Source organism: Thalassophryne amazonica, chromosome 3 (genome assembly GCF_902500255.1).
Source record: "Thalassophryne amazonica chromosome 3, fThaAma1.1, whole genome shotgun sequence".
Taxonomy (NCBI): domain Eukaryota; kingdom Metazoa; phylum Chordata; class Actinopteri; order Batrachoidiformes; family Batrachoididae; genus Thalassophryne; species Thalassophryne amazonica.
Window position 1 is genome coordinate 58,422,153 of NC_047105.1, and position 27,650 is coordinate 58,449,802.

The 27,650-nt window shown below is 43.3% G+C and overlaps 1 protein-coding gene across 3 annotated transcripts in view; it reads left to right on the plus strand.

Moving 5' to 3' along the window:
- ca16b (carbonic anhydrase XVI b) overlaps window positions 1-27,650 on the plus strand; it is a 435,606-nt gene that overhangs the window by 232,563 nt on the left and 175,393 nt on the right. For 2 of the 3 annotated variants that reach the window (XM_034166391.1, XM_034166392.1), the window contains exon 3: window positions 22,273-22,452. In XM_034166391.1, the coding sequence (XP_034022282.1) occupies window positions 22,273-22,452 (180 nt within the window). Of the gene's footprint in view, window positions 1-22,272; window positions 22,453-27,650 lie in introns of those variants that run through there. The other variant, XM_034166393.1, reaches the window with a different exon arrangement.

Sequence of the window (27,650 nt, forward strand, 5' to 3'; positions counted from 1 at the left end):
GCCAATACCCAGGGGCCGGGGTCCGCCGACGGTCTGCATGGGCTTTTGCCCTCGTCCGGGCCTTTAGCAAAGCAGAACGGGCGGCACGCCACACCCGACGGCACTTCCGTAGGTGGGCCTGGACCGAGGGCACACCGACCTCTCCCTCAACCACCGGAAACAACTGGGGCTGATACCCCAGACATACCTCAAAAGGGGAGAGGCCGGTGGCTGAAGACACCTGGCTGTTATGGGCATACTCGATCCAGGCCAAATGGGTACTCCAGGCCGCCGGGTGCGCGGCAGTCACGCAGCGCAAGGCCTGTTCCACCTCCTGGTTTACCCGTTCTGCTTGCCCGTTGGTCTGAGGGTGGTACCCGGACGAGAGACTCACCGTGGCCCCCAGTTCCCGGCAGAAGCTCCTCCAGACTTGCGAGGAGAACTGGGGACCGCGATCGGAGACGATGTCTGTTGGAATCCCATGCAGCCGGACGACGTGGTGGACCAGGAGGTCCGCTGTCTCCTGGGCTGTTGGGAGCTTCGGGAGGGCCACGAAGTGGGCCGCCTTGGAGAATCGGTCCACTATGGTGAGGATGGTGGTGTTACCCTGGGACGGCGGGAGGCCCGTGACAAAATCCAGGCCGATGTGGGACCAGGGGCGATGAGGCACAGGCAGCGGCTGGAGTAAACCTGATGCCCTGCGATGGTCAGCCTTGCCCCTGGCGCAGGTGGTGCAGGCCTGGATATAATCCCGGACGTCGGCTTCTAGGGACGCCCACCAGAAGCGCTGCCGGACAACTGCCACGGTTCTTCGCACCCCTGGATGACAGGAGAGCTTGGAGCTGTGACAGAAGTCCAGGACTGCAGCCCTAGCTTCTGGTGGGACGTATAGTTTGTTCTTCGGCCCAGTTCTGGGGTCCGGGCTTCATGCCAGGGCCTCCCAGACGGTTCTCTCTACGTCCCAGGTGAGGGCGGCCACGATAGTGGACTCCGGGATGATGGGTTCCGGTTGATCCGACAACTCCACTTTGACTTCATCTTCATGTACCCGGGACAAGGCATCCGATCTCTGGTTCTTGGTCCCGGGACGGTAGGTGATCCGGAAGTCAAAACGGCCGAAGAACAGTGACCAGCGTGCTTGCCTGGGGTTCAGCCGCTTGGCGGTCCTGATATACTCCAGGTTCCGGTGGTCAGTGAAAACCGCGAATGGCACGGACGTTCCCTCCAACAGATGTCTCCACTCTTCAAGAGCCTCTTTCACCGCAAGGAGTTCTCGATTGCCGACGTCATAGTTCCGTTCGGCCGGGGTCAACCTGCGGGAAAAATAGGCACACGGGTGAAGGACCTTATCGGTCTTCCCGCTCTGGGAAAGCACAGCTCCTATCCCTGAGTCCGAGGCGTCCACTTCAACCACTAACTGGCGACTAGGATCGGGCTGCACCAGAACGGGTGCAGACGAGAAGCGCCGTTTCAACTCCTTGAACGCGGCATCGCAACGATCCGACCAGGTGAAGGGGACTTTTGGTGAGGTCAGGGCTGTCAGGGGGCTAACTACCTGACTATAGCCCTTAATGAACCTCCTGTAGAAATTTGCAAAGCCGAGGAACTGTTGCAGCTTCCTACGGCTAGTGGGTTGGGGCCAGTCTCTCACCGCCGCAACCTTGGCCGGATCAGGAGCGACGGAGTTGGGGGAGATGATAAACCCCAGAAAGGACAAAGATGTGCGGTGAAACTCACACTTCTCGCCCTTCACAAACAGCCGGTTCTCCAACAACCGCTGCAGGACCTGACGTACATGCCGGACATGAGTCTCAGGATCCGGAGAAAAGATGAGTATTTGTCTAGATATACGAAGACGAATCGGTGCAGGAAATCCCGCAAGACATCATTAACTAATGCTTGGAACGTCGCGGGGCCGTTTGTGAGACCGAACGGCATGACCAGGTACTCAAAGTGACCTAAGGGGGTGTTAAATGCCGTCTTCCACTCGTCTCCCTTCCGGATCCGAACCAGGTGATACGCATTTCTAAGATCTAGCTTAGTGAATATTTGGGCACCATGCAGGGGCGTGAACACTGAATCCAACAAGGGCAACGGGTATCTATTACGAACCGTGATTTCGTTCAGCCCCCTATAATCAATGCATGGACGAAGTCCGCCGTCTTTTTTACCCACAAAAAAGAAACCTGCACCCATCGGGGAGGTGGAATTCCGGATCAACCCGGCGGCTAAAGAGTCCCGGATGTAGGTCTCCATTGATTCGCGCTCAGGTCGTGAGAGGTTGTACAGCCTGCTGGACGGGAACTCAACGCCTGGAACCAAATCAATGGCACAATCGTACGGACGGTGGGGGGGAAGGGTGAGCACCAGATCCTTACTGAACACATCCACCAGGTCATGGTACTCCACCGGCACCGTCCCTAGATTGGGCGGGACTCTGACCTCCTCCTTAGCCTGGGAACCGGGAGGAACAGAGGAACCTAAACATACCCGATGGCAGGTCTCGCTCCACTGAACCACTACCCCGGACGGCCAATCGATCCGGGGATTGTGTTTTAACATCCAAGGGAAACCGAGAATCACACGGGAGGTGGCAGGAGTCACAAAAAACTCGATCTCCTCCCGGTGATTTCCTGACACCACCAGAGTTACTGGTGGTGTCTTATGTGTGATTAAAGGTAGTAGGGAGCCATCTAGTGCCCGCACCTGCACAGGTGAGGTAAGCGCCACCAGAGGGAGCCCTACCTCCCTGGCCCATCTGCTGTCTAACAGATTCCCTTCAGAGCCCGTGTCCACCAGTGCTGGGGCCTTCAGGGTTAAATCCCCATAAAGGATTGTAACTGGGAGTCGTGTGGCAATATGGGTATGTCCCACGTGAATGTTTTGACCCACCCCTAACCCAGTTTCTAGGGGCGGGCGTTGGTGTTTTAACCGCTCGGGGCAGTCCCTCACTTGATGCTCTATTGAGCCACAAACAAAGCACGCTCCGTGGGCCAGCCTCCTCTGTCTATCTGGTGCCCTAAATGTGGCCCTGCTCGTGTCCATAGCTTCATCAGCAGGGGGAGCTGTAACCACACGGAGCGTAGAGGCCGTGGAGCGTGGGGAGGGCGGAACTCGGTCGGAACCGGAAGGGAGAGGGACGGCGCGTGCCCGGCCACGCCCTTCGTCTCGTTCCCGACGGCGTTCTTCTAACCGATTGTCTAATCATATAACGAGATCAATAAGCCCGTCTAAATCCCGCGGTTCGTCCTTGGCCACCAGGAGCTCCTTCAGGACCAACGACAGTCCGTTTACGAAGGCGGCACGGAGGGCAGTGTTATTCCAGCCGGACCTCGCAGCCGCGATGCGGAAGTCGACTGCATAAACAGCTGCGCTCCGGCGCCCCTGTCTCATTGACAGCAGCACGGCTGAAGCGGTCTCTCCTCTATTTGGGTGATCGAACACTGTTCTGAACTCACTCACAAACCCATCATATATCAGAAGGAGCCATGAATTTTGCTCCCAAAGCGCTGTAGCCCAAGCGCGTGCCTTGCCACGAAGCAGATTAATTACATAAGCTATCTTACTAGCATCAGTCGCGTACATGACGGAACGTTGTGCGAAGACGAGCGAACACTGCATAAGAAAGTCCGCGCATGTCTCCACACAACCCCCGTACGGCTCTGGAGGGCTTATGTATGCTTCAGGGGAAGGTGGGAGGGGTCGTTGAACAACCTGTGGAACGTCACCGTTGCGCACAGGATCGACAGGAGGGGGAGCCACAGCAGCGCCCTGACTGCGCGCTTCCACCTGCGCGGCGAGAGCCTCCACCCTGCGGTTAAGGAGGACGTTCTGCTCGGTCATCAGATCCAGCCGAGCCGTAAAAGCGGTGAGGATTCGCTGCAACTCACCGATCATTCCTCCTGCAGACGCCTGTGCGCCCTGCTCTTCCATTGGTCGTTCAGCAGCCGGTTGACGCCCCACGGGGTTCATGACGTTGGCCGAGATATCCTGTTGGGAAAGTGTAGGTACACGGACCCACAACAGGGGGCGCAAATGAACGGACAATGGAGGAAGTCAAATAACAACACTTTACTGTTGTGAATGGGCACAACAAATACAACAGATTACAACAATGGACAAAAAGCCAAATCACAAAAGGTGTCGTGTGGGCATGCTCGAAGATATAATTGAACGGTTTTACTATACAATCAATAACTTTTTTTAATAAAGCCATATCCAAATTATTAAAATCAGTCGATTTCTTCCTTTTTGAACCATGAACCAGATCAAGTATTTCCCTTTCATGAGTACCACCAATGAACATTGAAACAGATTTGTTAAACGTTGAATTATTTACCCAGAAGTTATTAGTTGATGAGTCAATTTTACTGGCAAGATTTTTACCCACATTAACGAAGTATTCATTAAAGTGTTCAGCAATAGACTCGTCGTTATCAATCGTGATGTAGTTGTTACTCTGAAAAAATGAAGGATAATCTCTAGTTACTCTATTCTTTTTTACTATTTCATTTAATATGTTCCATGTGTTTTTGATGTTATTTCTATTTTTGACAAGTAACTCATTATAATATGTTTTTTTTACTGAGTCTCATGATATTGATTAACTTATTCTTATATGTTTTATACTTACTTTCAGCTTCCTTAGTTCATAGTTTTATGAATTGTTTATATAGTACGTTTTTCTTTTTACATGCCCTCTGAAGTCCCTTAGTTATCCATGGTTTGTTACTATATTGATTTCTATATATTTTGTCAACAAATGGACAGTGTTTATTATACAAACTGGAAAAAATGGAAATGAAAGCATATGACCTGTCAACATCATCAACAAAAACATCTGACCAATTCTGACTTGATAAATCCTCCCTTAAATTATCAATTGTTTCAGGTGTTACTTTTCTATTCATGAATTTGATATTGCTTCGATACATACAACAACCCTCCAATGCAAAGACTGAGAAAACTGGCAAGTGATCACTGATATCACTGACCAGTAGTCCCCCACTAAGATTACCAACGTTAGTTAAAATATTGTCAATGAGAGTTGTTGTATCCATGGTTATTCTGCTAGGATGAATGATGGTTGGAAACAGTCCTAAACAGTACAAGGTGTTTATAAATGAGGTAATTTGTGGATGATTGTGAGGGTTTAAAAAATCTATATTGAAATCTCCACAGACAAATAAATGCTTATTTCTGTTGATTTTGTTGTACATTCCTAAGATAATGTCTTCAAAGGTGTCAATATTTGTCCCAGGAGCTCTGTAAATGCAACTCTGTAAATGCATTGTTTGTAATCTGACCTTACAAACAATGCAACACCTCTGCCCCTTCTCGTCTGCCTATTAACCAGGAACAATTCATAACCATCAAGATATACCAGATCTTTATTATCCTCATTTAACCATGTTTCTGAAATTGCAATAACTGAAAAACGTTTTTTGGATGTTTTCAAACAATCATTAATAGTGGACAGATTACGAGAAAGACTTCTGCTGTTGAAATGTATAATTGAAAAATCTTCATCATTGATTTTATAATTTTTGAATTGTTCTGTAAAATATTTGCACTGTCTCACAATATTCTCACTGAAAAAGGTATCAGGATCATTTTCAGATTCGAAGGGGTGGTTAGCAGAGTTATTATAATTAAATGTATCTAGACAGAGCTCCTGGGCAGAAATAAACGGATCATTATCCTTAGTCATTATGTCTCTTGTCTCCGGGTGTAGATGATGTGGATGAGTGGGTTGCTCCAGTCTGCATCATGGTGCTGTGATGTGTTTGAGTCCTCATACCTATTGTTCATATTTGTCCAGCTCCTCGATGTTCCTTATTGCCATAACCTTTGCTTGTTCAGGTGATCCGTTCAGTTTGATGAATATTTTACAGTTTGAAGTCCATGTGTGCTGGATTTTTCCCTGTTTCTTTAAGAAGCGTGCTTTCCTGGCGATGTCGGCATTCCGTTTGGTGAGATGTTCATTGATGAATACGTTTGTACCTTTCAGTTTTCTTCCTTGTTTTAACAGTGCTGTTTTGTGTTTTCTGTTGATGAATCTCATGATGACGGTTCGTTTATCACCGTCATTTCTCCGGGGCAGAGGGTGGCACGCTTCAATGTTATTTAAATCCATTTCTATACCTTTAGATAGGAGGAAATCAGCAACCTGTTTTTCCACAGAGCTGACCTCCTGTTCACTGGGCTCCCTTCCGCTCTCATCTGTTACCGCCCGTGCGTAGGACCGTGGTTTGATATGAAGACCTGTGATGATGACATCGTTGATTCTGGTGTACTGCTCCAATTCAGCCACTCTATTTTCCAACTGCACCAGATGCCGGTCTTTCTCGGTGTTCTGGAGCCGTAATGCCTTCACCTCCTCCACCAGATCCATGATTGATTTCTGTTGCTGCTTCACAACAGAAATCTCCTCTGATAGAAAGTCCAGAGATTTTTTAATATCGTCACCTTCCTCCGCTGTCAGAACCTTCTTAGGCCCCATGGTCGGCTTATGAGCAGCTTGTCGATCGCCGATGTTAACAGCCTGCGTTGTTTGTCACCGGGATGGATCTGCACTGCGCTGGTCCGCGCGGCCTCGGTGTTTCCGCGCTGATGGATCCGCGGTGGCTGCACGAGGCCTCGGGGAAGCGGCACTCGTGACGCACGGCTTTAATAACGCAGCGCGCGGCCTCAGTGAATTCACCACGTTGGGCAGGCCTCGGACGTTGTTGCTGTCCAGTCACTGGGCTAAGTTGCCGGTTGAGGTGGTATTCCCACTGTCCGGGTTGGCAAACACCGGCGTGGCAGATGGCAACTACAAACACCACCTCTGAAAACTCAGGTACAAACTTTTTGCAGCTCGCTCTGAGGACACGCAGCTCTCTAGTTGACTATCCTAGTAATCTCTCTAGTAATATATCCCACCTCACAGGTGTGCCATATCAAGATGCTGATTAGACACCATGATTAGTGCACAGGTGTGCCTTAGACTGCCCACAATAAAAGGCCACTGTGAAAGGTGCAGTTTTATCACACAGCACAATGCCACAGATGTCGCAAGATTTGAGGGAGCGTGTAGTGTAGTTGGCATGCTGACAGCAGGAATGTCAACCAGAGCTATTGCTCGTGTATTGAATGTTCATTTCTCTACCATAAGCCGTCTCCAAAGGCGTTTCAGAGAATTTAGCAGTACATCCAACCAGCCTCACAACCGCAGACCACGTGTAACCACACCAGCCTAGGACCTCCACATCCAGCATGTTCACCTCCAAGATCGTCTGAGACCAGCCACTTGGACAGCTGCTGAAACAATCGGTTTGCATAGCCACAGAATTTCTGCACAAACTGTCAGAAACCATCTCAGGGAAGCTAATCTGCATGCTCGCCGTCCTCATCGGGGTCTCGACTTGACTCCAGTTCGTCATCGTAACCGACTTGAGTGGGCAAATGCTCACATTCGCTGGCGTTTGGCACGTTGGAGAGGTGTTCTCTTCACGGATGAATCCCGATTCACACTGTTCAGGGCAGATGGCAGACAGCGTGTGTGGCGTCGTGTGGGTGAGCAGTTTTCTGATGTCAATGTTGTGGATCGAGTGGCCCATGGTGGCGGTGGGGTTATGTTATGGGCAGGTGTCTGTTATGGACGAAGAACACAGGTGCATTTTATTGATGGCATTTTGAATGCACAGAGATACCGTGACGAGATCCTGAGGCCCATTGTTGTGCCATACATCCAAGAACATCACCTCATATTGCAGCTGGATAATGCACTGCCCCATGTTGCAAGGATCTGTACACAATTCTTGGAAGCTGAAAATGTCCCAGTTCTTGCATGGCCAGCATACTCACCGAACATGTCACCCATTGAGCATGTTTTTCGATGCTCTGGACCGGCGTATACGACAGCGTGTACCAGTTCCTGCCAATATCCAGCAACTTCGCACAGCCGTTGAAGCGGAGTGGCCCAACATTCCACAGGCCACAATTGACAACCTGATCAACTCTATGCGAAGGAGATGTGTTGCACTGCATGAAGCAAATGGTGGTCACACCAGATACTGACTGGTATCCCCCGCCATTAAAACAAAAGTGCACCTTTCAGAGTGGCCTTTTATTGTGGACAGTCTAAGGCACACCTGTGCACTAATCATGGTGTCTAATCAGCATCTTGGTATGGCACACCTGTGAGGTGAGATGGATTATCTCAGCAAAGAAGTGCTCACTATCACAGATTTAGACTGGTTTGTGAACAATATTTGAGGGAAATGGTGATATTGTGTATGTGGAAAAAGTTTTAGATCTTTGAGTTTATCTCATACAAAATGAGAGCAAAACCAAAAGTGTTGCGTTTATATTTTTGTTGAGTGTATTTTAGAACACATGCTTTTTGTCCATTTTGCTGTTACATTGTGGTAAGGCTGCATTCAGGAAGTCTTAACCACTGGGATTATGGTCATTCTGAGAGATGGCAATGAGACAGATTAATCAGCTGCTCTGCAACCCTCACTTCAAATCAAATCAAATCAATTTCATTTATATAGCGCCAAATCACAACAAACAGTTGCCCCAAGGTGCTTCATATTGCAAGGCAAAGCCATACAATAATTACAGAAAAACCCCAACTGTCAAAACGACCCCCTGTGAGCAAGCACTTGGCGACAGTGGGAAGGAAAAACTCCCTTTTAACAGGAAGAAACCTCCAGCAGAACCAGGCTCAGGGAGGGGCAGTCTTCTGCTGGGACTGGTTGGGGCTGAGGGAGAGAACCAGGAAAAAGACATGCTGTGGAGGGGAGCAGAGATCAATCACTAATGATTAAATGCAGAGTGGTGCATACAGAGCAAAAAGAGAAACAAACACTCAGTGCATCATGCGAACCCCCCAGCAGTCTAAGTCTATAGCAGCATAACTAAGGGATGGTTCAGGGTCACCTGATCCAGCCCTAACTATAAGCTTTAGCAAAAAGGAAAGTTTTAAGCCTAATCTTAAAAGTAGAGAGGGTGTCTGTCTCCCTGATCCGAATTGGGAGCTGGTTCCAGAGGAGAGGAGCCTGAAAGCTGAAGGCTCTGCCTCCCATTCTACTCTTACAAACCCTAGGAACTACAAGTAAGCCTGCAGTCTGAGAGCGAAGCGCTCTATTGGGGTGATATCTTTATAACTTATCTGATTGGAGCTCTGCTCCCGCCTTTCTCTTCTTGAAGGCCAAAATTATCCCTCTGCCAGTAAATGGGATGTAATGTGTGTTTGAATGGGAAATGAACACAAAATTACACATTCTTTGGTTACACTTTTTATTAAAGTGACATGTTTTCTGTCTGTGGTTTATTACATCAGTTTATCCATTATTTCTTAATTCATTTATTTCTATATGTAATATTTTTTTTAAATGTACTCAAATACCTTACATTTTCTAAGACGTAAATATGTGTCTCTCTCTCTCTCAAAACAAGAATTGGGTGCACAAGTTTGAATTCATTTTGGATCTTATACACACAGGACCAAAATTACACATACAGGCTCAAATATATGTGCACTCCCACGAATATTTGGCTAAATGCCCTTTAGCAAGCTACACCTCAGCCAGATGTTTTTGATAGCAATCAACAAGCTTCTGGTATAATTCTGGCTGGATATTTGACCACTCTTCTCAGCAGAATTGGTAGAGTTAATTTAAATTGGTGGGTTTCCTGGCAGCCCAAAAATTTTCAATAGGGTTGCGGTTGGGACTTTGGGAAGCCCATTCCAGGTTCTTGCTTAATCTGACCCAGAACCAGTTTTGACATTTGTTCCGGTTCATTGACCTCTTCAAACACCCAATTGTGGCCACGTTTCAACCATCTTGCTGTTGATTTAAGGTCATGTTGAAGAATTTTGAAGTAGTCCTCCTTCTTTTTCATTATTCCTGACAGGCGGGATGCTCAGGAATGGTAGGACACAAATGCACGGCTCCAGCAGACAGCTCTGATTTTTAGTAATCTTTACTGAAGGAGGAAGCAGTGGTGGGTATACGAGTAGGCAGTCCAACAAAAGCAGCAGTACAGAAATCATCAGGCAAAGTAGCGTAGTCAAAGCAACAGGCAGGAGGTCAGGTACACACTATGAGGCAGGCAGGAACAAGAACACAGGTACAGAGCTGGGATTCAGGCACAAGGCACGACAAACTGGCGGAGAACAATACCATCGAGTGAGATTATAAAACCCCAGGTGGCAATCAGCAAATCAGGAACAGGTGCATATGGAAAGCACCAGAAGCAGGGCATGGCCAGAGAGAGAAAGAGAAACACCCATCACCAAGAACCAAGAGAGAGATAAGAGAAACAGAGACAGACAGACCCAAGCAGAAAAATCCTAACAAGAGAATAAACAAACCAAAACCCTGATAACACAAAAGTAACAAAACTCAAGCTCTGACAGTTCCATCCACTTTGACTGGGACATTCACATTCAGGTACCACTGGCAGCAAAGCAGCCTCAGAGCACGATGGCACCACCACCATGCTTGACAGCTGCTACAGTATTCTTAGGTTTGAAAGCCTGGCTTTTACTTCTCCCAACACACCTCTTGTCATTGTGGCCAGATAGCTCAATCTTTGTCTCATCTGACCATAAAACCTTGTCCATGTTGTGCAGCTGAAATTTTGAGTCTAGCTTGAAGGTGTAGCGTCTTTCTTGATTGGCACCCTCTTAGTCCATTGTGATGTAAAAATTGCTTCTCTGTATACAGTGACACCAGTGTTCCAGCAGTTTTCAGTTTATGGGATGTCTGAGCCTTTGCAGTTCCTGGGTTGTTCCACAAAATCCTAGCCGGTTTGCTCTCATCTTGGCGTGGCAGTTTGGGTTTTCTTCCAGACCTTTCAAAGTCGTGACACATCTCACTAACTTGCACTTATGTAAAATTGTTTGAACTGATCATCTTGGATTCTGCAGTTGTTTAGAAATGGCTCCAAGAGACCTTCCCAACTTGTTTATATCTACAGTTCTCCTGCTTACATCTTTATTGACTTCCTTAGACTTTCCCATTGTTCTGAGTATTGGTCAGTCCAGTGAGTGCTGTCAAACACATCCTGTGTATGCTGGCAAAGAGAAACTACCAGTTGTAGTCAACTGTGAACAAGGATTTGAGACCTTATGGCCCCTTCACACATAACCTGAATGAGGTCGAATGTCGAATGGTGCACGAAGGAGGATTCGAAAGGCAGTCGTGAAAAATCTGAGCTGCACGCCTCGTACAGCAGTCGGCACAACCATTCGGCCACAGCACATGCACTCCATATTCACATCATGCTTGTGCTAGAAACCCAATCAAACAGCATCATGATGAGGTCATACTGCCATCTGGCCGTGGTCGCAGGGTTTGTAGAGCATATTGCACGCAGGTTGTACCATTCGGACAGCGGTCAAGGGGTTGCATGAAATGATCGGCCACATTGAACCCTGGCTGAATGTGGTGAATGAGAGAGCCTTCACACCAGAGGCCAAATGAGGGCGAATGGCGCTGAATTGCCATTCGACCCATGCTTGGCCAGAATTGAGGTGCCACCCATGATCTTTCAACAGCAGTCCCCGGGCACTAAGAAAATGCTGGCCGATTCATGCTGCCAGCACAAATGTAGTGCCAAGAACACCACTGTCGAGGTGGCAAAAGCTCAAAGGGTGGTCAGTGTTTCGTGTCCGCCCCCAAGCAACACAAATGCCGTGCAAGTGTGCCCTCTCTCTGGGGCATCCTCGTGTGTTCTCCCTGTATGTGCCACATGCCCCAGTCATGTCACCCTAGTAAAAGAACAGTTCAAGGACATCAGCAACCCAAAATTACTATGACATTCATGTCCATGATGAATGTATGTAAACGTCTGACCACAATTGCATATATCAATGCTTCACTCAATCAATCAATCAATTTTTTTTTATATAGCGCCAAATCACAACAAACAGGTGCCCCAAGGCGCTTTATATTGTAAGGCAAGGCCATACAATAATTATGTAAAACCCCAACGGTCAAAACGACCCCCTGTGAGCAAGCACTTGGCTACAGTGGGAAGGAAAACTCCCTTTTAACAGGAAGAAACCTCCAGCAGAACCAGGCTCATGGAGGGGCAGTCTTCTGCTGGGACTGGTTGGGGCTGAGGGAGAGAACCAGGAAAAAGACATGCTGTGGAGGGGAGCAGAGATCAATCACTAATGATTAAATGCAGAGTGGTGCATACAGAGCAAAAAGAGAAAGAAACACTCAGTGCATCATGGGAACCCCCCAGCAGTCTACGTCTATAGCAGCATAACTAAGGGATGGTTCAGGGTCACCTGATCCAGCCCTAACTATAAGCTTTAGCAAAAAGGAAAGTTTTAAGCCTAATCTTAAAAGTAGAGAGGGTGTCTGTCTCCCTGATCTGAATTGGGAGCTGGTTCCACAGGAGAGGAGCCTGAAAGCTGAAGGCTCTGCCTCCCATTCTACTCTTACAAACCCTAGGAACTACAAGTAAGCCTGCAGTCTGAGAGCGAAGCGCTCTATTGGGGTGATATGGTACTATGAGGTCCCTAAGATAAGATGGGACCTGATTATTCAAAACCTTATAAGTAAGAAGAAGAATTTTAAATTCTATTCTAGAATTAACAGGAAGCCAATGAAGAGAGGCCAATATGGGTGAGATATGCTCTCTCCTTCTAGTCCCCGTCAGTACTCTAGCTGCAGCATTTTGAATTAACTGAAGGCTTTTTAGGGAACTTTTAGGACAACCTGATAATAATGAATTACAATAGTCCAGCCTAGAGGAAATAAATGCATGAATTAGTTTTTCAGCATCACTCTGAGACAAGACCTTTCTAATTTTAGAGATATTGCATAAATGCAAAAAAGCAGTCCTACATATTTGTTTAATATGCGCTTTGAATGACATATCCTGATCAAAAATGACTCCAAGATTTCTCACAGTATTACTAGAGGTCAGGGTAATGCCATCCAGAGTAAGGATCTGGTTAGACACCATGTTTCTAAGATTTGTGGGGCCAGTTTTATCTGAGTTTAAAAGCAGGAAATTAGAGGTCATCCATGTCTTTATGTCTGTAAGACAATCCTGCAGTTTAGCTAATTGGTGTGTGTCCTCTGGCTTCATGGATAGATAAAGCTGGGTATCATCTGCGTAACAATGAAAATTTAAGCAATACCGTCTAATAATACTGCCTAAGGGAAGCATGTATAAAGTGAATAAAATTGGTCCTAGCACAGAACCTTGTGGAACTCCATAATTAACTTTAGTCTGTGAAGAAGATTCCCCATTTACATGAACAAATTGTAATCTATTAGACAAATATGATTCAAACCACCGCAGCGCAGTGCCTTTAATACCTATGGCATGCTCTAATCTCTGTAATAAAATTTTATGGTCAACAGTATCAAAAGCAGCACTGAGGTCTAACAGAACAAGCACAGAGATGAGTCCACTGTCCGAGGCCATAAGAAGATCATTTGTAACCTTCACTAATGCTGTTTCTGTACTATGATGAATTCTAAAACCTGACTGAAACTCTTCAAATAGACCATTCCTCTGCAGATGATCAGTTAGCTGTTTTACAACTACCCTTTCAAGAATTTTTGAGAGAAAAGGAAGGTTGGAGATTGGCCTATAATTAGCTAAGATAGCTGGGTCAAGTGATGGCTTTTTAAGTAATGGTTTAATTACTGCCACCTTAAAAGCCTGTGGTACATAGCCAACTAACAAAGATAGATTGATCATATTTAAGATCGAAGCATTAAATAATGGTAGGGCTTCCTTGAGCAGCCTGGTAGGAATGGGGTCTAATAAACATGTTGATGGTTTGGATGAAGTAACTAATGAAAATATCTCAGACAGAACAATCGGAGAGAAAGAGTCTAACCAAATACCGGCATCACTGAAAGCAGCCAAAGATAACGATACGTCTTTGGGATGGTTTTGAGTAATTTTTTCTCTAATAGTTAAAATTTTGTTAGCAAAGAAAGTCATGAAGTCATTACTAGTTAAAGTTAATGGAATACTCAGCTCAATAGAGCTCTGACTCTTTGTCAGCCTGGCTACAGTGCTGAAAAGAAACCTGGGGTTGTTCTTATTTTCTTCAATTAGTGATGAGTAGAAAGATGTCCTAGCTTTACGGAGGGCTTTTTTATAGAGCAACAGACTCTTTTTCCAGGCTAAGTGAAGATCTTCTAAATTAGTGAGACGCCATTTCCTCTCCAACTTACGGGTTATCTGCTTTAAGCTACAAGTTTGTGAGTTATACCACGGAGTCAGGCACTTCTGATTTAAAGCTCTCTTTTTCAGAGGAGCTACAGCATCCAAAGTTGTCTTCAATGAGGATGTAAAACTATTGACGAGATACTCTATCTCACTTACAGAGTTTAGGTAGCTACTCTGCACTGTGTTGGTATATGGCATTAGAGAACATAAAGAAGGAATCATATCCTTAAACCTAGTTACAGCGCTTTCTGAAAGACTTCTAGTGTAATGAAACTTATTCCCCACTGCTGGGTAGTCCATCAGAGTAAATGTAAATGTTATTAAATAAATGATCAGACAGAAGGGAGTTTTCAGGGAATACTGTTAAGTCTTCTATTTCCATACTATAAGTGAGAACAAGATCTAAGATATGATTAAAGTGGTGGGTGGACTCATTTACATTTTGAGCAAAGCCAATAGAGTCTAATAGATTAAATGCAGTGTTGAGGCTGTCATTCTCAGCATCTGTGTGGATGTTAAAATCGCCCACTATAATTATCTTATCTGAGCTAAGCACTAAGTCAGACAAAAGGTCTGAAAATTCACAGAGAAACTCACAGTAACGACCAGGTGGACGATAGATAATAACAAATAAAACTGGTTTTTGGGACTTCCAATTTGGATGGACAAGACTAAGAGTCAAGCTTTCAAATGAATTAAAGCTCTGTCTGGGTTTTTGATTAATTAATAAGGTGGAATGGAAGATTGCTGCTAATCCTCCGCCCCGGCCCGTGCTACGAGCATTCTGACAGTGTGACTCGGGGGTGTTGACTCATTTAAACTAACATATTCATCCTGCTGTAACCAGGTTTCTGTAAGGCAGAATAAATCAATATGTTGATCAATTATTATATCATTTACCAACAGGGACTTAGAAGAGAGAGACATAATGTTTAATAGACCACATTTAACTGTTTTAGTCTGTGGTGCAGTTGAAGGTGCTATATTATTTTTTCTTTTTGAATTTTTATGCTTAAATAGATTTTTGCTGGTTATTGGTGGTCTGGGAGCAGACACCGTCTCTACGGGGATGGGGTAATGAGGGGATGGCAGGGGGAGAGAAGCTGCAGAGAGGTGTGTAAGACTACAACTCTGCTTCCTGGTCAGGAGCAACTCAGGAGCCACTCAGGAGCAAATGTGAGGAAATGAAAGTTGGGCTGAAATTTCCCACTAGAGAGCCTGAATATGTTTTTCATTGTTGCTACTTTTCTTCTTTCTGGGAAATTGTGAACCTTCAAACAACTTGATGCATTGTGTTTCAGACAATGCTACCAAAGAGAATTGAGATTTTTTTTTTTTTTTTTTTGCTCAAAGCACAGAAAGGATCAAATCAAGTCTTATCTAATCTGAAGTGTTTATATCATTACAGCTTCTTCATATCATATTTTCTAGGACAGTGCAACTCTAGAATTAAAGCTACAACATTTTGTTTATCCTGGAGACATCTGCAGACATAAGATGAAAGACACAACAGTATGGTTGCAGAGCTTAGTGTGGAGTTTTAATATTCTAATATTCATTTAAATATCTTCACATGCCTGAAAAGCATGTCACGCTGTTTGCCTTGAAGCCTTTTAATGAATATTTCTCTTGGGGTGGACTCTCTCTCCAACTTGGTATATTACACCAAAAATGAGCCAAATCAGAAAACTTTTATGACAGTGAAAAGACAAAAAATGTGAGTCCTTTCAGCCATTTCCTGTTAAGTAGGCAACAACCAACTCAACATAAGTTGAACAGAAAGGCAGGAACATGCACATCCTATTGGAGTGCCCCTAATTAATCACCCTTTTTTATTCAATGTTGAATTAAAAAAATACTGATTGGTTCAGATTTTCTTACAAAAATCAACAGTATTTCTTATAGTGGAGCAGTTTTGTTTTGAATAACATCCATTCCATTTTCTATACATCCTCGCTGTGTCCTTATGATTGGAAAGCAGCTTTCTCTTGCCTTATAGTCTTAGTACTGCATTCATAATGGGCTTTTCTCTCTGGGTTTGACATATTGCAGTTCTACTGGTACAGACATATTGGATGGTATGAAGCCTTGACTGACAAATTTTAATCTTGCTTGCTAATGCAGTCGTTAGTAAAAAGTGCAGCTTACATCTATTGCAGCTTTTCTGTGCCATCCCCAACATTTAGATCTATAATCTCCTCGACAGTGTTTGGCATTGACTGAAGACAATTCATCTTAATTTGAGTCACCGCATGGCACCTCTGAAATGGGATTTCTCAGTATTGCTAAATGAAGTGATTTCTGCTTGTTTCTGCACACACACGAGCACAGTCAGATCCATAAGTCTGAGGGAGTTTTTCCTTACTGCAGTTGGTAGGTTAGTCACAACCTTTTGAAGCACCTCGTGGTGACTTATGTTATGATTTGGCATTGTTTAACAAAATATCACATTAACCATTCAGGAATTACAGCCACTTTTATACACACTTCTTCCATTTTCAGAGGTCATAAATAATTGGATAAACTAAATATAAGCATGACTTAAAAAAAAACAAAAAAAAACATGGTGCAGTGTATGGCCACCTCAGTGTTTTGGTGCGCATTTCTTTGTTTACTTTTGTGTGTTACTCGTGTGGTATGCAACGGTTCCCTGATCTCTTTGACCTGCACAGAGCTCATGAAAATCAGGGTAATAACACCAGCGGATTTGTTTCCCGTTTTTGTCAAGCCTGCAGTGGATTTATTTGGCATATTGGCCAAAGGTGCTCTCACTTTGGTCCACACAGTGAAACGCCGGAGGAGGGGTGATGCGCCGGCGCATGAGTACGGCTCTGCCGGCGTGGCCATCGAGCAACCGCTACCAGGAATATTCCTCTCTAATTTTCACTCTCTGCAAAATAAAATGGACGAACTCCAGCTACTGGTGGGGAAAAGCAGAGATTTCAATACATCTGTAGATTTGTGCTTCACGGAGACGTGGCTCTGTAAATTGATTCTGAACTCTGCGTTGCAGCTGGTAGGCTTCCAACTTTACAGAGCGTACCAAGACGCAGTACTCATCAGGAAAACAAAAGGTGATGGAATCTGTTTTTGGCCGGTGTAACGACGTGACAGTGATCCAACAGAACTGCTCTCCTGATCTGGACACTTTTCTTATTAACTGCAAGCCGTTCTACTTTCCTCGTTACTTCACCTCATTCATTCTGTTCGGTGCTTACATCCCACCTACAGCTAACGGGCATGAGGCGCAATGCTCGCCGACCAGATACTGCGTATGGAGGGGACTAATTGGAACTTGAGTTACTGTCCTGAGTCACTTCAAAAAAGTAATCTCTCCCACAAACTTCCCAAATACAGACAGTTCATTAAATGTCCGACCAGAGAGGACAGAATTCTGGATCACTGTTACACAACTGTGAACAATATTTATCATGCCGTGCTGCTCTGTGCCACTCTAACCATGCCATGGTCCACATGATTTCTGTCTACTGGTAGAAAATAAAGCTCTGCAAACCTGTAGTGAGGACATCTAAACTGTGGAGCAGTGAGTCTGTAGAGGATCTTCAGGCATGTTTATAAAAAACAGACTGGCATGTATTCAAGACTCTCACCAACAGTTTAGATGAGTAGATGCTGTGACTTCATATTTCAACTTCTGTAAGGACTGCTGCATTCCATCACAAACCACTGTGATGTACAGTAGTGTTCAGAATAATAGTAGTGCTGTGTGACTAAAAAGATTAATCCAGGTTTTGAGTATATTTCTTATTGTTACATGGGAACCAAGGTACCAGTAGATTCAGTAGATTCTCACAAATCCAACAAGACCAAGCATTCATGATATGCACACTCTTAAGGCTATGAAATTGGGCTATTAGTAAAAAAAAAAAAAAAAAAGTAGAAAAGGGGGGGAGGTGTTCACAATAATAGTAGTGTGGCATTCAGTCAGTGAGTCCGACAGTTTTGTGAAACAAACAGGTGTGAATCAGGTGTCGCCAGACTTATCACACAATGCCATAATGATTGTGTTTCTTAAAGAGTGGTGTAAATGAAGCCAAAGACATTCAGTGACTTGGAAATGTTCGTGTATCTGCCTCATGAAAACAGACTATAAATGTGATGATTTGCATGAACAATAATCTGTATATTTAGTTTGTATAATTACTTTTGGACTCTGAAAATGAAAGGGCAATGAATACAAATGGCAGTCACTCCTAAATGCTTCATGTGATATATATATATATATATATATATATATATATATATATATACAGTGAGGAAAATAAGTATTTGAACACCCTGCGATTTTGCAAGTTCTCCCACTTAGAAATCATGGAGGGGTCTGAAATTTTCATCTTAGGTGCATGTCCACTGTGAGAGACATAATCTAAAAAAAAAAAAAAAAATCCGGAAATAACAATGTATGATTTTTATTAATAATTTATTTTTATGTTACTGCTGCAAATAAGCATTTGAATACCTGCAAAAATCAATGTTAATATTTGGTACAGTAGCCTTTGTTTGCAATTACAGAGGTCAAACGTTTCCTGTAGTTTTTCACCAAGTTTGCACACACTGCAGTAGGGATTTTGGCCCATTCCTCCACACAGATCTTCTCCAAATCTTTCAGGTTTGGAGTTTCAGCTCCCTCCAAAGATTTTCTATTGAGTTCAGGTCTGGACACTGGCCAGGCCACTCCAGGACCTTGAAATGCTTCTTACGGAGCCCCTCCTTAGTTGCCCTGGCTGTGTGTTTGGGGTCATTGTCATGCTGGAAGACCCAGCCATGACCCAACTTCAATGCTCTTACTGAGGGAAGGAGGTTGTTTGCCAAAATCTCGCAATACATGACCCCATCCATCCCCCCTTCAATACAGTGCAGTCGTCCTGTCCCCTGTGCAAAAGAGCATCCCCAGAGTATGATGTTTCCACCCACATGCTTCACGGTTGGGATGGTTTTTTTGGGGTTGTTCTCATCCTCTAAACATGGTAAGTGGAGCTGATTCCAAAAAGCTCTATTCTGGTCTCATCTGACCACAAGACCTTCTCCCATGACTCCTCTGGATCATCCACATGGTCACTGGTGAACTTCAAACGGGCCTGGACATGTGCTGGCTTGAGCAGGGGGACCTTGCTGCCCTGCAGGATTTTAAACCATGACAGCATCATGTGTTACTAATGTAATCTTTGTGACTGTGGTCCCAGCTCTCTTCAGGTCATTGACCAGGTCCTCCTGTGTAGTTCTGAGCTTTCTCAGAATCATCCTTACCCCACAACATGAGATCTTGCATGGAATCCCAGACCGAGGGATCTTGTGTTTCTTCCACTTTATAATAAATAATCATCACAGTTGTTGTTTTCTACCAAGCTGCTTGTCTGTTGTCCTGTAGTCCATCCCAGCCTTGTGCAGGTCTACAGTTTTGTCCCTGGTGTCCTTAAACAGCTCTTTGGTCTTGCCTATGGTGGACAGGTTGGAGTGTGATTGATTGAGTGTGTGAACAGGTGTCTTTTATACAGGTAACAAGTTCAAACAGGTGCAATTAATACAGATAAAGAGTGAAAAATAAGAGGGCTTCTTAAAGAAAAATGAACAGGTCTGTGTGAGCCAGAATTCTTGCTGGTTGGTAGGAGGTCAAATACTTATTTTCAGCAGTAACATACAAATAAATTATTAAAAAAATCATACATTGTGATTTCTGGATTTTTTTTTTTTTTTTTTGATTATGTGTCTCACAGTGGACATGCACCTAAGATGAAAATTTCAGACCCCTCCATGATTTCTAAGTGGGAGAACTTGCAAAACCGCAGGGTGTTTAAATACTTATTTTCCTCACTGTGTATATATACAAGGTCTATTAGATAATAAACCGACCCTTTTTTTTTTTACTATATGGATTTGAATGACGTGCGATTACACCAATCATGCTTGAACCCTCGTGCACATGCGTGAGTTTTTTTCACGTGTGTAGGTGACGTCATTTCCCTGTGGGCAGGCCTTGAGTGAGATGTGGTCCCGCCCTCTTGGCTGAATTCCTTTGTTTCACACGCTGCTCGAGACGGCGCGCTTTGCTTTATCAAAATTTTTTCTGGACCTGTGAGGAATATCCGAGTGGACATTATTTGAGAAATTTAGCTGGTTTCCGGTGAAAAGTTTAACGGCTGATGAGAGATTATGGGGTGTTTCTTTCGGTGTAAGGACTTCCCACAGAGCAGGACGTCGGGCAGCGCTTCCAGGCGCCGTCGTCGGCCTGTTTCGACCTGAAAATATCCTAATTTAAGGCTTAATTCACCCAGGACGTCGTGAGAGAACAGAGAAGATTCAGAAGAGGCCGGCATGAGGACTTTATGTGGACATTCCACTGTTTAAGGACATTTTTTAATGAATGACGTGCGCGCAAATTCGCCTAGTCGTTCCCGTGACGACTCGGCAAATCTGTGTGCGCCGCGACAGGAAAAACACCTCCGTGTTGAAAACCATTTGTAAAATTCAGGCGGCTTTTGATGGCTTTCAACAAGTGAGTAACTGAGAAATTGTTTAACAGCTTGGGCATGTTCCAACTTGCCCGTTAAGGTTTCCAACGGAGGTGTTTTTCCTGTCGCGACCGGCCCGACGTGCGAGTCTGCCTGCACGTTCTTTCATTACAAAATGTCCGTTAACAATGGAATGTCCGAATAAACTCCTCATGCCGACTTCTTCTGAAAGTTCTCTGTTCTCTGACGACTTACTGGGTCAACAGAGCCTGAAATGTGGAAGTTTTCAACTTGAAACGGCAAGACCCTGCCGCCTCGAAGTGCAGATCGCCGTCCGGTGCCATGGGCCGTCCTTACGGCGACACTACCAGACCAAAATCTCTCATCAGCCGTTAAAATTTTTGACCGAAAACCAGCTGAATTTATCAAATGGTGTCCACTCAGTTGTGCCTTACAGTTTTGAAAAAATTTTGATCAAACAAAGCAGCAGGCTCTGAGCCATTCCTAAACAATGAAAAAATCAACGAGAGGGTGGGCGACTCCTCAGTCAAAGACTGCCCACAGGTGAATGACGTAACCGACAGGCGTGAAAAAACTCTCGCATGCCCACGAGGGTTCAAGCATGTCTGATGTAATCACACGTGATTCAAATCCATATGGTTTTTGAAAAAAATAATAAGGTCGGATACTTTTCTAATAGACCTCGTGTATATATATATATATATAAGGTCTACACTACAGTACAAGCAAATATTGATTGTTTCATTTGAATTCCAGGGACAGGGACAATTGTGTCCCTGTCCATCTATGGTACCTGTGGACCTGACTGTGTGCATTCTTAGTTGTTTTGTGACAAAATGCATCAAGTCTTTCATATAATCCTGAATAATGCTTTTTACACGGTACTCTGTGTTGATATATAGCCTGAGAAAGTGGTCTTTATCATGTATGTTTTCAGAAAGATTAAACCTTGTCTTTTAGACAAGCAACTAACATAGTTACCAATTATCTGTCAGGAATGGCATTATGAATATTGTGTTAACCCAGAAAAGTTCAAATCCTGTGTGCTTTTGTTGTTCAGTGGCCCATTGTATCCAAGAAGAGATCAAGGGAACCCCTGTCGGTTTGTATGTATTATTCTTTTGTCGAAGTGCTACTGTTGGGGAATGAGGATTGAAAGAGCACATTGTGAAGGCAGATTCCGGAGGATGTTGGTTGATATGGAACATTTTCCCCAAAACCCTCTTTTGTTTCTTCTATTTTGGAGATGTACAAATCTTGGTTTTGAGGTCCACATTCATGCTGGAGTCATGTGGTGCAACACTGTACGAATAGAGCATGTTAGTGAATTGATGACATCTTAAATTAATGCCAGAATTTCTAGTATGCCAATGATGTATAATTGAGTTCTGAGCTGCTGGACGGCTTTTGAGGGCGCTGCAGCTGAATTAATATGAAAGAATGATTGTGCTGTTTTCTTTCCTGCTGTTAAATGTTTTGCAACCTGTCTCCTGTATTTCGCAGTAATATTGTTCCTTTATTTTGTCAAAGTGCCAATCATCATTTCTGCATAAAACGCAGCGTCTTTAAGATAAATTTGTCTGTGCTGCTCCTACAGGGAGCCACGGGCCTCGAGGTTGGGCTGCTTTATACCCAGAATGTGCTGCGAGGAACCAATCACCTGTGGACGTTGCTGATGAGGATGGTGTGGTTTCGGAGGAGTACCAGGAGCTGGTGCTTGACAAATTCAGTGCAGAATCCTCCAACCAGACCACCATGAAAAACACTGGAAAGACAGGTCTGCATCACAGAATTTCTATTTTTGCATCATTAAAGTTATGAGCAAAGTAAAACATTTCAAAGGTGCATCATACTGTATGTTTCAGCTAATACCTGAATCTTAAAACTTTAATACTTAAATTGAACAAGATTGTTTGGTTTAGCCACACCCTTCTGACTGCTTTAGTTTTCTGCTAATGGAGAGTTTTCAAAGCATGTTGTTACATTTCAGTAAATTGCACAACAGTCGTCTGCCACAATACCTCTAAAATCTATCAGAAAAATTAATTTATTATCCATGTAGGTGGGGATTCTCATGGTTGTACCTCTGCTCCATTTCAATTCTGCCTTGTTTATGAAAACATTTTAAAGCTTTCTCGATTAAGTGCTACTTGAAACCATCACTGTAGTTTTTTTTTTTTTTTTTTTTTTTTTTACCACCTTTGAGTCTCGAAATCCGTAGATCATTGGTGTGAAAGCCCTGACTGTAATTGATCTCTTCTGCTTTGGCACTGTTGCTCTGAGAGTAGTGTCATTTTCTGTGTTTGATCATAATGAGAATTGTTGGCCTCCATGAAAACCAAAGCCAAGGGGACAGCAGAGCAACGCTTTGGGCTGCTTATTTACAAAGCTGGAAATAACACAGTTGGCCTATAATTCAAGGCCCATACAATAATATAAAAGGAATTTTAGATGATCAAGTACTGTGAAAATAATGACAACTAACCAGTAGTTACCTTAAATATTACATAGAAATTAATATTTAGCACATCCACCTCATATCAGTGTGCAGTTCATTATATAATAACTTTTACTTAACAGGTTATTATTTATTGCTGTGATTGAACAAGAGGTTAAAGATGAAAATGTCATTTAAAATTTTAAATTTATGAACATTGTGGAATGATCAGTTTTGCATTGATAGTTTGTACAAAACTAAAAAAGATAAATTGAGGCCATTGAAAAAAGAGGCATTGAGCTTTCATTTGAAATATGGATGACTGTTTATTTGTAATCCTTGTTTAGCTGTTAATGGAGATTCATACAGCATGTTTACAGTCATCACTTTCAAAGTTTTGGTTGGAAGCCAGTTCTGATAATCACTAGGGGTGTGCATCTAGATACAGGGGCTATGATACCATTCAGGGATGATTCAATGCAGTGCAGTGCAGCCTGATACAATACTTTAGGTAGACATTAATTTTCCATGATAAATGACAATAAGCTAAAAGTGGCATTGCTTACCTTGAAATACATATTTCATGAAGAACCAGAGTCCTTCTACATGTTTTCCTACTGTGCTGCAGACATATTTGGACAGCCATTTTATCACCTTTTATCACAGTTATAAGCCAGTCACAAGCTGCTTATTGTTGTCCAAGAAATCGTTTGTGATTGTAGCCACAGCATTTATTCAATTAAGTTGTAAGGCAGGCAGGCTGTCTTCTATTGCTTTGTTAATGGCCCAGTCACACGGCACACGATGATTCCTTAACGAAGGGAAAAAGTAAAAAAAGGTCACAATTCATTGAGAAAAGGTGGACGAAAGAGCTTTCTCACCGAACAGTCTGCGAAGCAAGAGCGTAAAAGGGACGAAAGAGGAACTTAAAAAAACCGAAGCTAACGATCTCGACGCTTTAAATGAAACGTGCTTGGAGCCACAGCTGGAGCAGTGTGTGTCTGCATCTGAGTTCCAGGACTCGGCGCTGGGACGGAGCTCATAGGGCCTGAGTCCTGGAGAAACTGCAACCAGAATCTGTGGAGAGCTGTGTGCATGTCGGTGGACCACCTGCTCTGGTTCCTCATTCAGAACAAAAGAGGGATCATCTCCATCATCATCAGAATCCACACTGTCTGTCGACACGCTGTGCGCTCCGTCTTGCTCCAATTAAAAAAAGAAAAAAAAAAGTACGCCGTGGTCACTGTTGTATCACAGTATTATGTTCTAAGCCATATATATATATATTTATTTATAACAGAAAACGGTCAAAAGGGAGAATAAATATAACTGTAAAGATGGTTGAATATATCAGAGCAGTAAATTAATCAGTGCGTGTGAAAGTGCGCATTGACTCACGTGCGGTTATTTCCACCAGCTGATCACTGATCCACAACGTGAATTCTTCCTTCCATTACAGCTCTTTATATAATCATTTTGATTCATCTACCTGTTGCCACATGTACAGAAGGACTGGATTGTCATTCCTATGCTCATATTGTTATATTTAACACAAAATAATAAGCGCACGCTTCAGCTGCTGCTCCGCTGCTAATGCTGCATTCATGTACCGTTGGAAATTACACAACTTTTTTGTTGTTTCAAATTCAACAGTTGCTTGTGGCAAAATAATTAATTATATCCACATAAAAGATTAATTCTGGCCTACGTAAGGTGCCTGAGACCATTGAAGCTGACCCCCCACACAGTTCACGTTCAAGTTTTTCAACAGCTTAAAAATCCTGATGAAGCGCCAGCTGCAGGAACGAAGCTGCGTGAAGGTTAAACAGTGCCAACAAAAGTCCAGATTTCTTGTTTCGCCAGGGCTTTGTTGCCCTTCGTGACTGGGCCATAAGGCAGATAAACATTTTTTGCACAAGTAAATGTTGTCATTGTTATGATATTTTTTTAATTATTCAACAGTTCAAATAATAAACTAATTTCTTCAGAATTCAGTGATTATCTTCAAATTGGCAGTATCATCAAATTATATATCATGATAAACATTGAAATTTATCAATATGGGGGAAAAATATTTCTACATAGCCCGAGAATAAATGGCATATTTTAACATTACCATTCTGAACTGGTATGACAGTATTAACACACTGATACAAATTGAACAAATTCTCTCAAACATAAAATATAATTATGTACATTTTGCTGTTATCTCACCTCCCACTGTGGAACATGTTGATTTTGGTTTTCTGTCACCAAGTTATCATTTCCGTGACCAGTTTTTTTGGAGCCTCGTACCAACCTTTGAACTTTTATGACAGTTTGAAGAAGCAGGCATAGCAAAACAAGCTCAACACCTGATTTATAATGTTAAACCTGAACCTGATCATCATAGTACACTTAGATCAATTTGGCAGTAGATTTATCAATGTAGCCATATTTACTACTTTCAAATCTATTTTTTGTTTGCACTGGTAAATTGTTCCACCCTGAGGTGACTGTTCAGTTTATTTTAAAGCCTTTGTTAGTTATTAACGGAAATGTATATAGCATGTTTACAGTAATCACTTTAAAAGATTTGGATGGAAATTCAGTTTGGATAGTCACTAAGTGTAGCTGCTGAACACCTGGACTGGTGTAAAAATCAATGACACATTGTGACTGCATCACCTTTGTGTTTTGTCATTCATTGTTTTCTTTTGCTTGATTACAGTCTTAAAGGTAAATGGACATTCATCCATTAATCATGAGCAGATTTAATATTATGCAGAATCAATGTTGTAAATAAGTACTGAGCGAATAGATCTAAAAAGTTTGCTGTAATTGATTTCACATCTTTCCCTCTTGCCTTGACCTGCTTTGAGATCAAGCTGATTGGCTGCCATTCAGCTCTGCTCCTCTGCAAAACATCTCTCCGTAAAATTTCAAACAACCCTCAACCGAATTCATGAGGAATCGGAAGACCCGAGAGACACTTGCATTGATCAAGGATTTACTTTCACACAGACTCTTCTTCTTTCACAGGCTGTGATTCGAGGTCTTTTTGGCTTAGATTCTAATTCCTGCTCTGCTGTTGGAGGGTTCAAACACACCTAGGGCCGCATTTCTAATGAAACTCCCAGGGCCAACTAGCATCCCTTTGCCTTGACTTACCTCGTGTTGCACACAGGATTATGCTGCTTCAATAACCCCAGAAGCAGGGATTTATTACCAACATGTGTAAATGTGTTGCAGATGAGTTGAGCATTTCTGATCATGTGACAGGCACAGATTTTCGCATTTTACACTGGAAATATCCCGTCTTTAACTATTTTCCTGTTGTGCTGTGGGTCATCAGTTTAACTAACATTGTCATATTGATGCTGTTTGTGCCTTTTTCCTTGACAGGATTACAGCTCTCTGTCCATCAGATGACTCTCTTTAGACCAGCTTGTCTCACCGCTCATCTGTCTTTGTATTTATCTCACTCATTTTTCTCCAGACTCTTTCAACTGCTGTTGTCATAGCATGGCAATATGTCAAGTATTCACCCTTTCCAGCATGGGACCCATTGCATGTCCAGAAAACAGTCTGCTAGGCAACAGCAGGGATGAAACACTGTAACTACCCGTTTTCTTGTCTAGTCATGAAGCTGTCTAAGAAATCCCATGCAAATCAAATGCACATAAATGGAAAATAAACCAGTTGCTTATTAGATTCCATCTAAAATAGTCAAAAACTGTTGACCAGGACTGGATGGGGCAGAACTCAACAGTCATGGAAGTAAGTATCCCAGTTAGTGTTTTCCCAACAGTATTCTAAGTCTGGCAGGCCGCCAGACATTTAGAACGCACTAAATTGTCAAATTGTTGTGTTTTTGTTTTTATCTTTCTGGTGGTAGTGTGAAAAGCTTCCGCTGCAATCCCCATCAGAGCAGTCAGAATGTGTCAGGTATTGGAATCTGAAGTCTACTCCACAAATTTTGACAAGTAAAAAATATATAACAATGAATAAATTAATAAGTAATAAAAGTCAGAGTTTAATTGGAGGCCTTCAGCCCCACATGGCATAGTTTTGTTCCCACAACATGCTCTCTCACCCTTGACGCTATTAAAAACTGCTCAGTAACTCCATTCACACCAGAATCAGCACAGATAAAGCAAACATGTCATTACAAACATATAAACCTCTGTGATTCTTTACATAGTCTGAGTGACAGCAGACTGCCACGTTTCTACAGCGCGTGAATGAGCATTGACACTCGTAAACTGTGCATGGCTTCATGCAAGTGTGCAAAGAACTTCACGTGAACATTGTGCAAACAATTATAAAACAATGAGTGTGAGTGCAAGTGATTGCGTCAGCGCAGCACACCACGGTGCAGCTCATCTGGATGATTTTAACAAGATGTTAAATCTATCATAAATATAATTTTACAGCTACTGATAAGAAATGAACATGTAACTGTTTTACCAAGCTATTACAATATAAATATTACAAATAATTACCTTTTAGGCTATTACAAATGTGTTCTCCACCTCATGAAGCGCACGAGAGAGAGA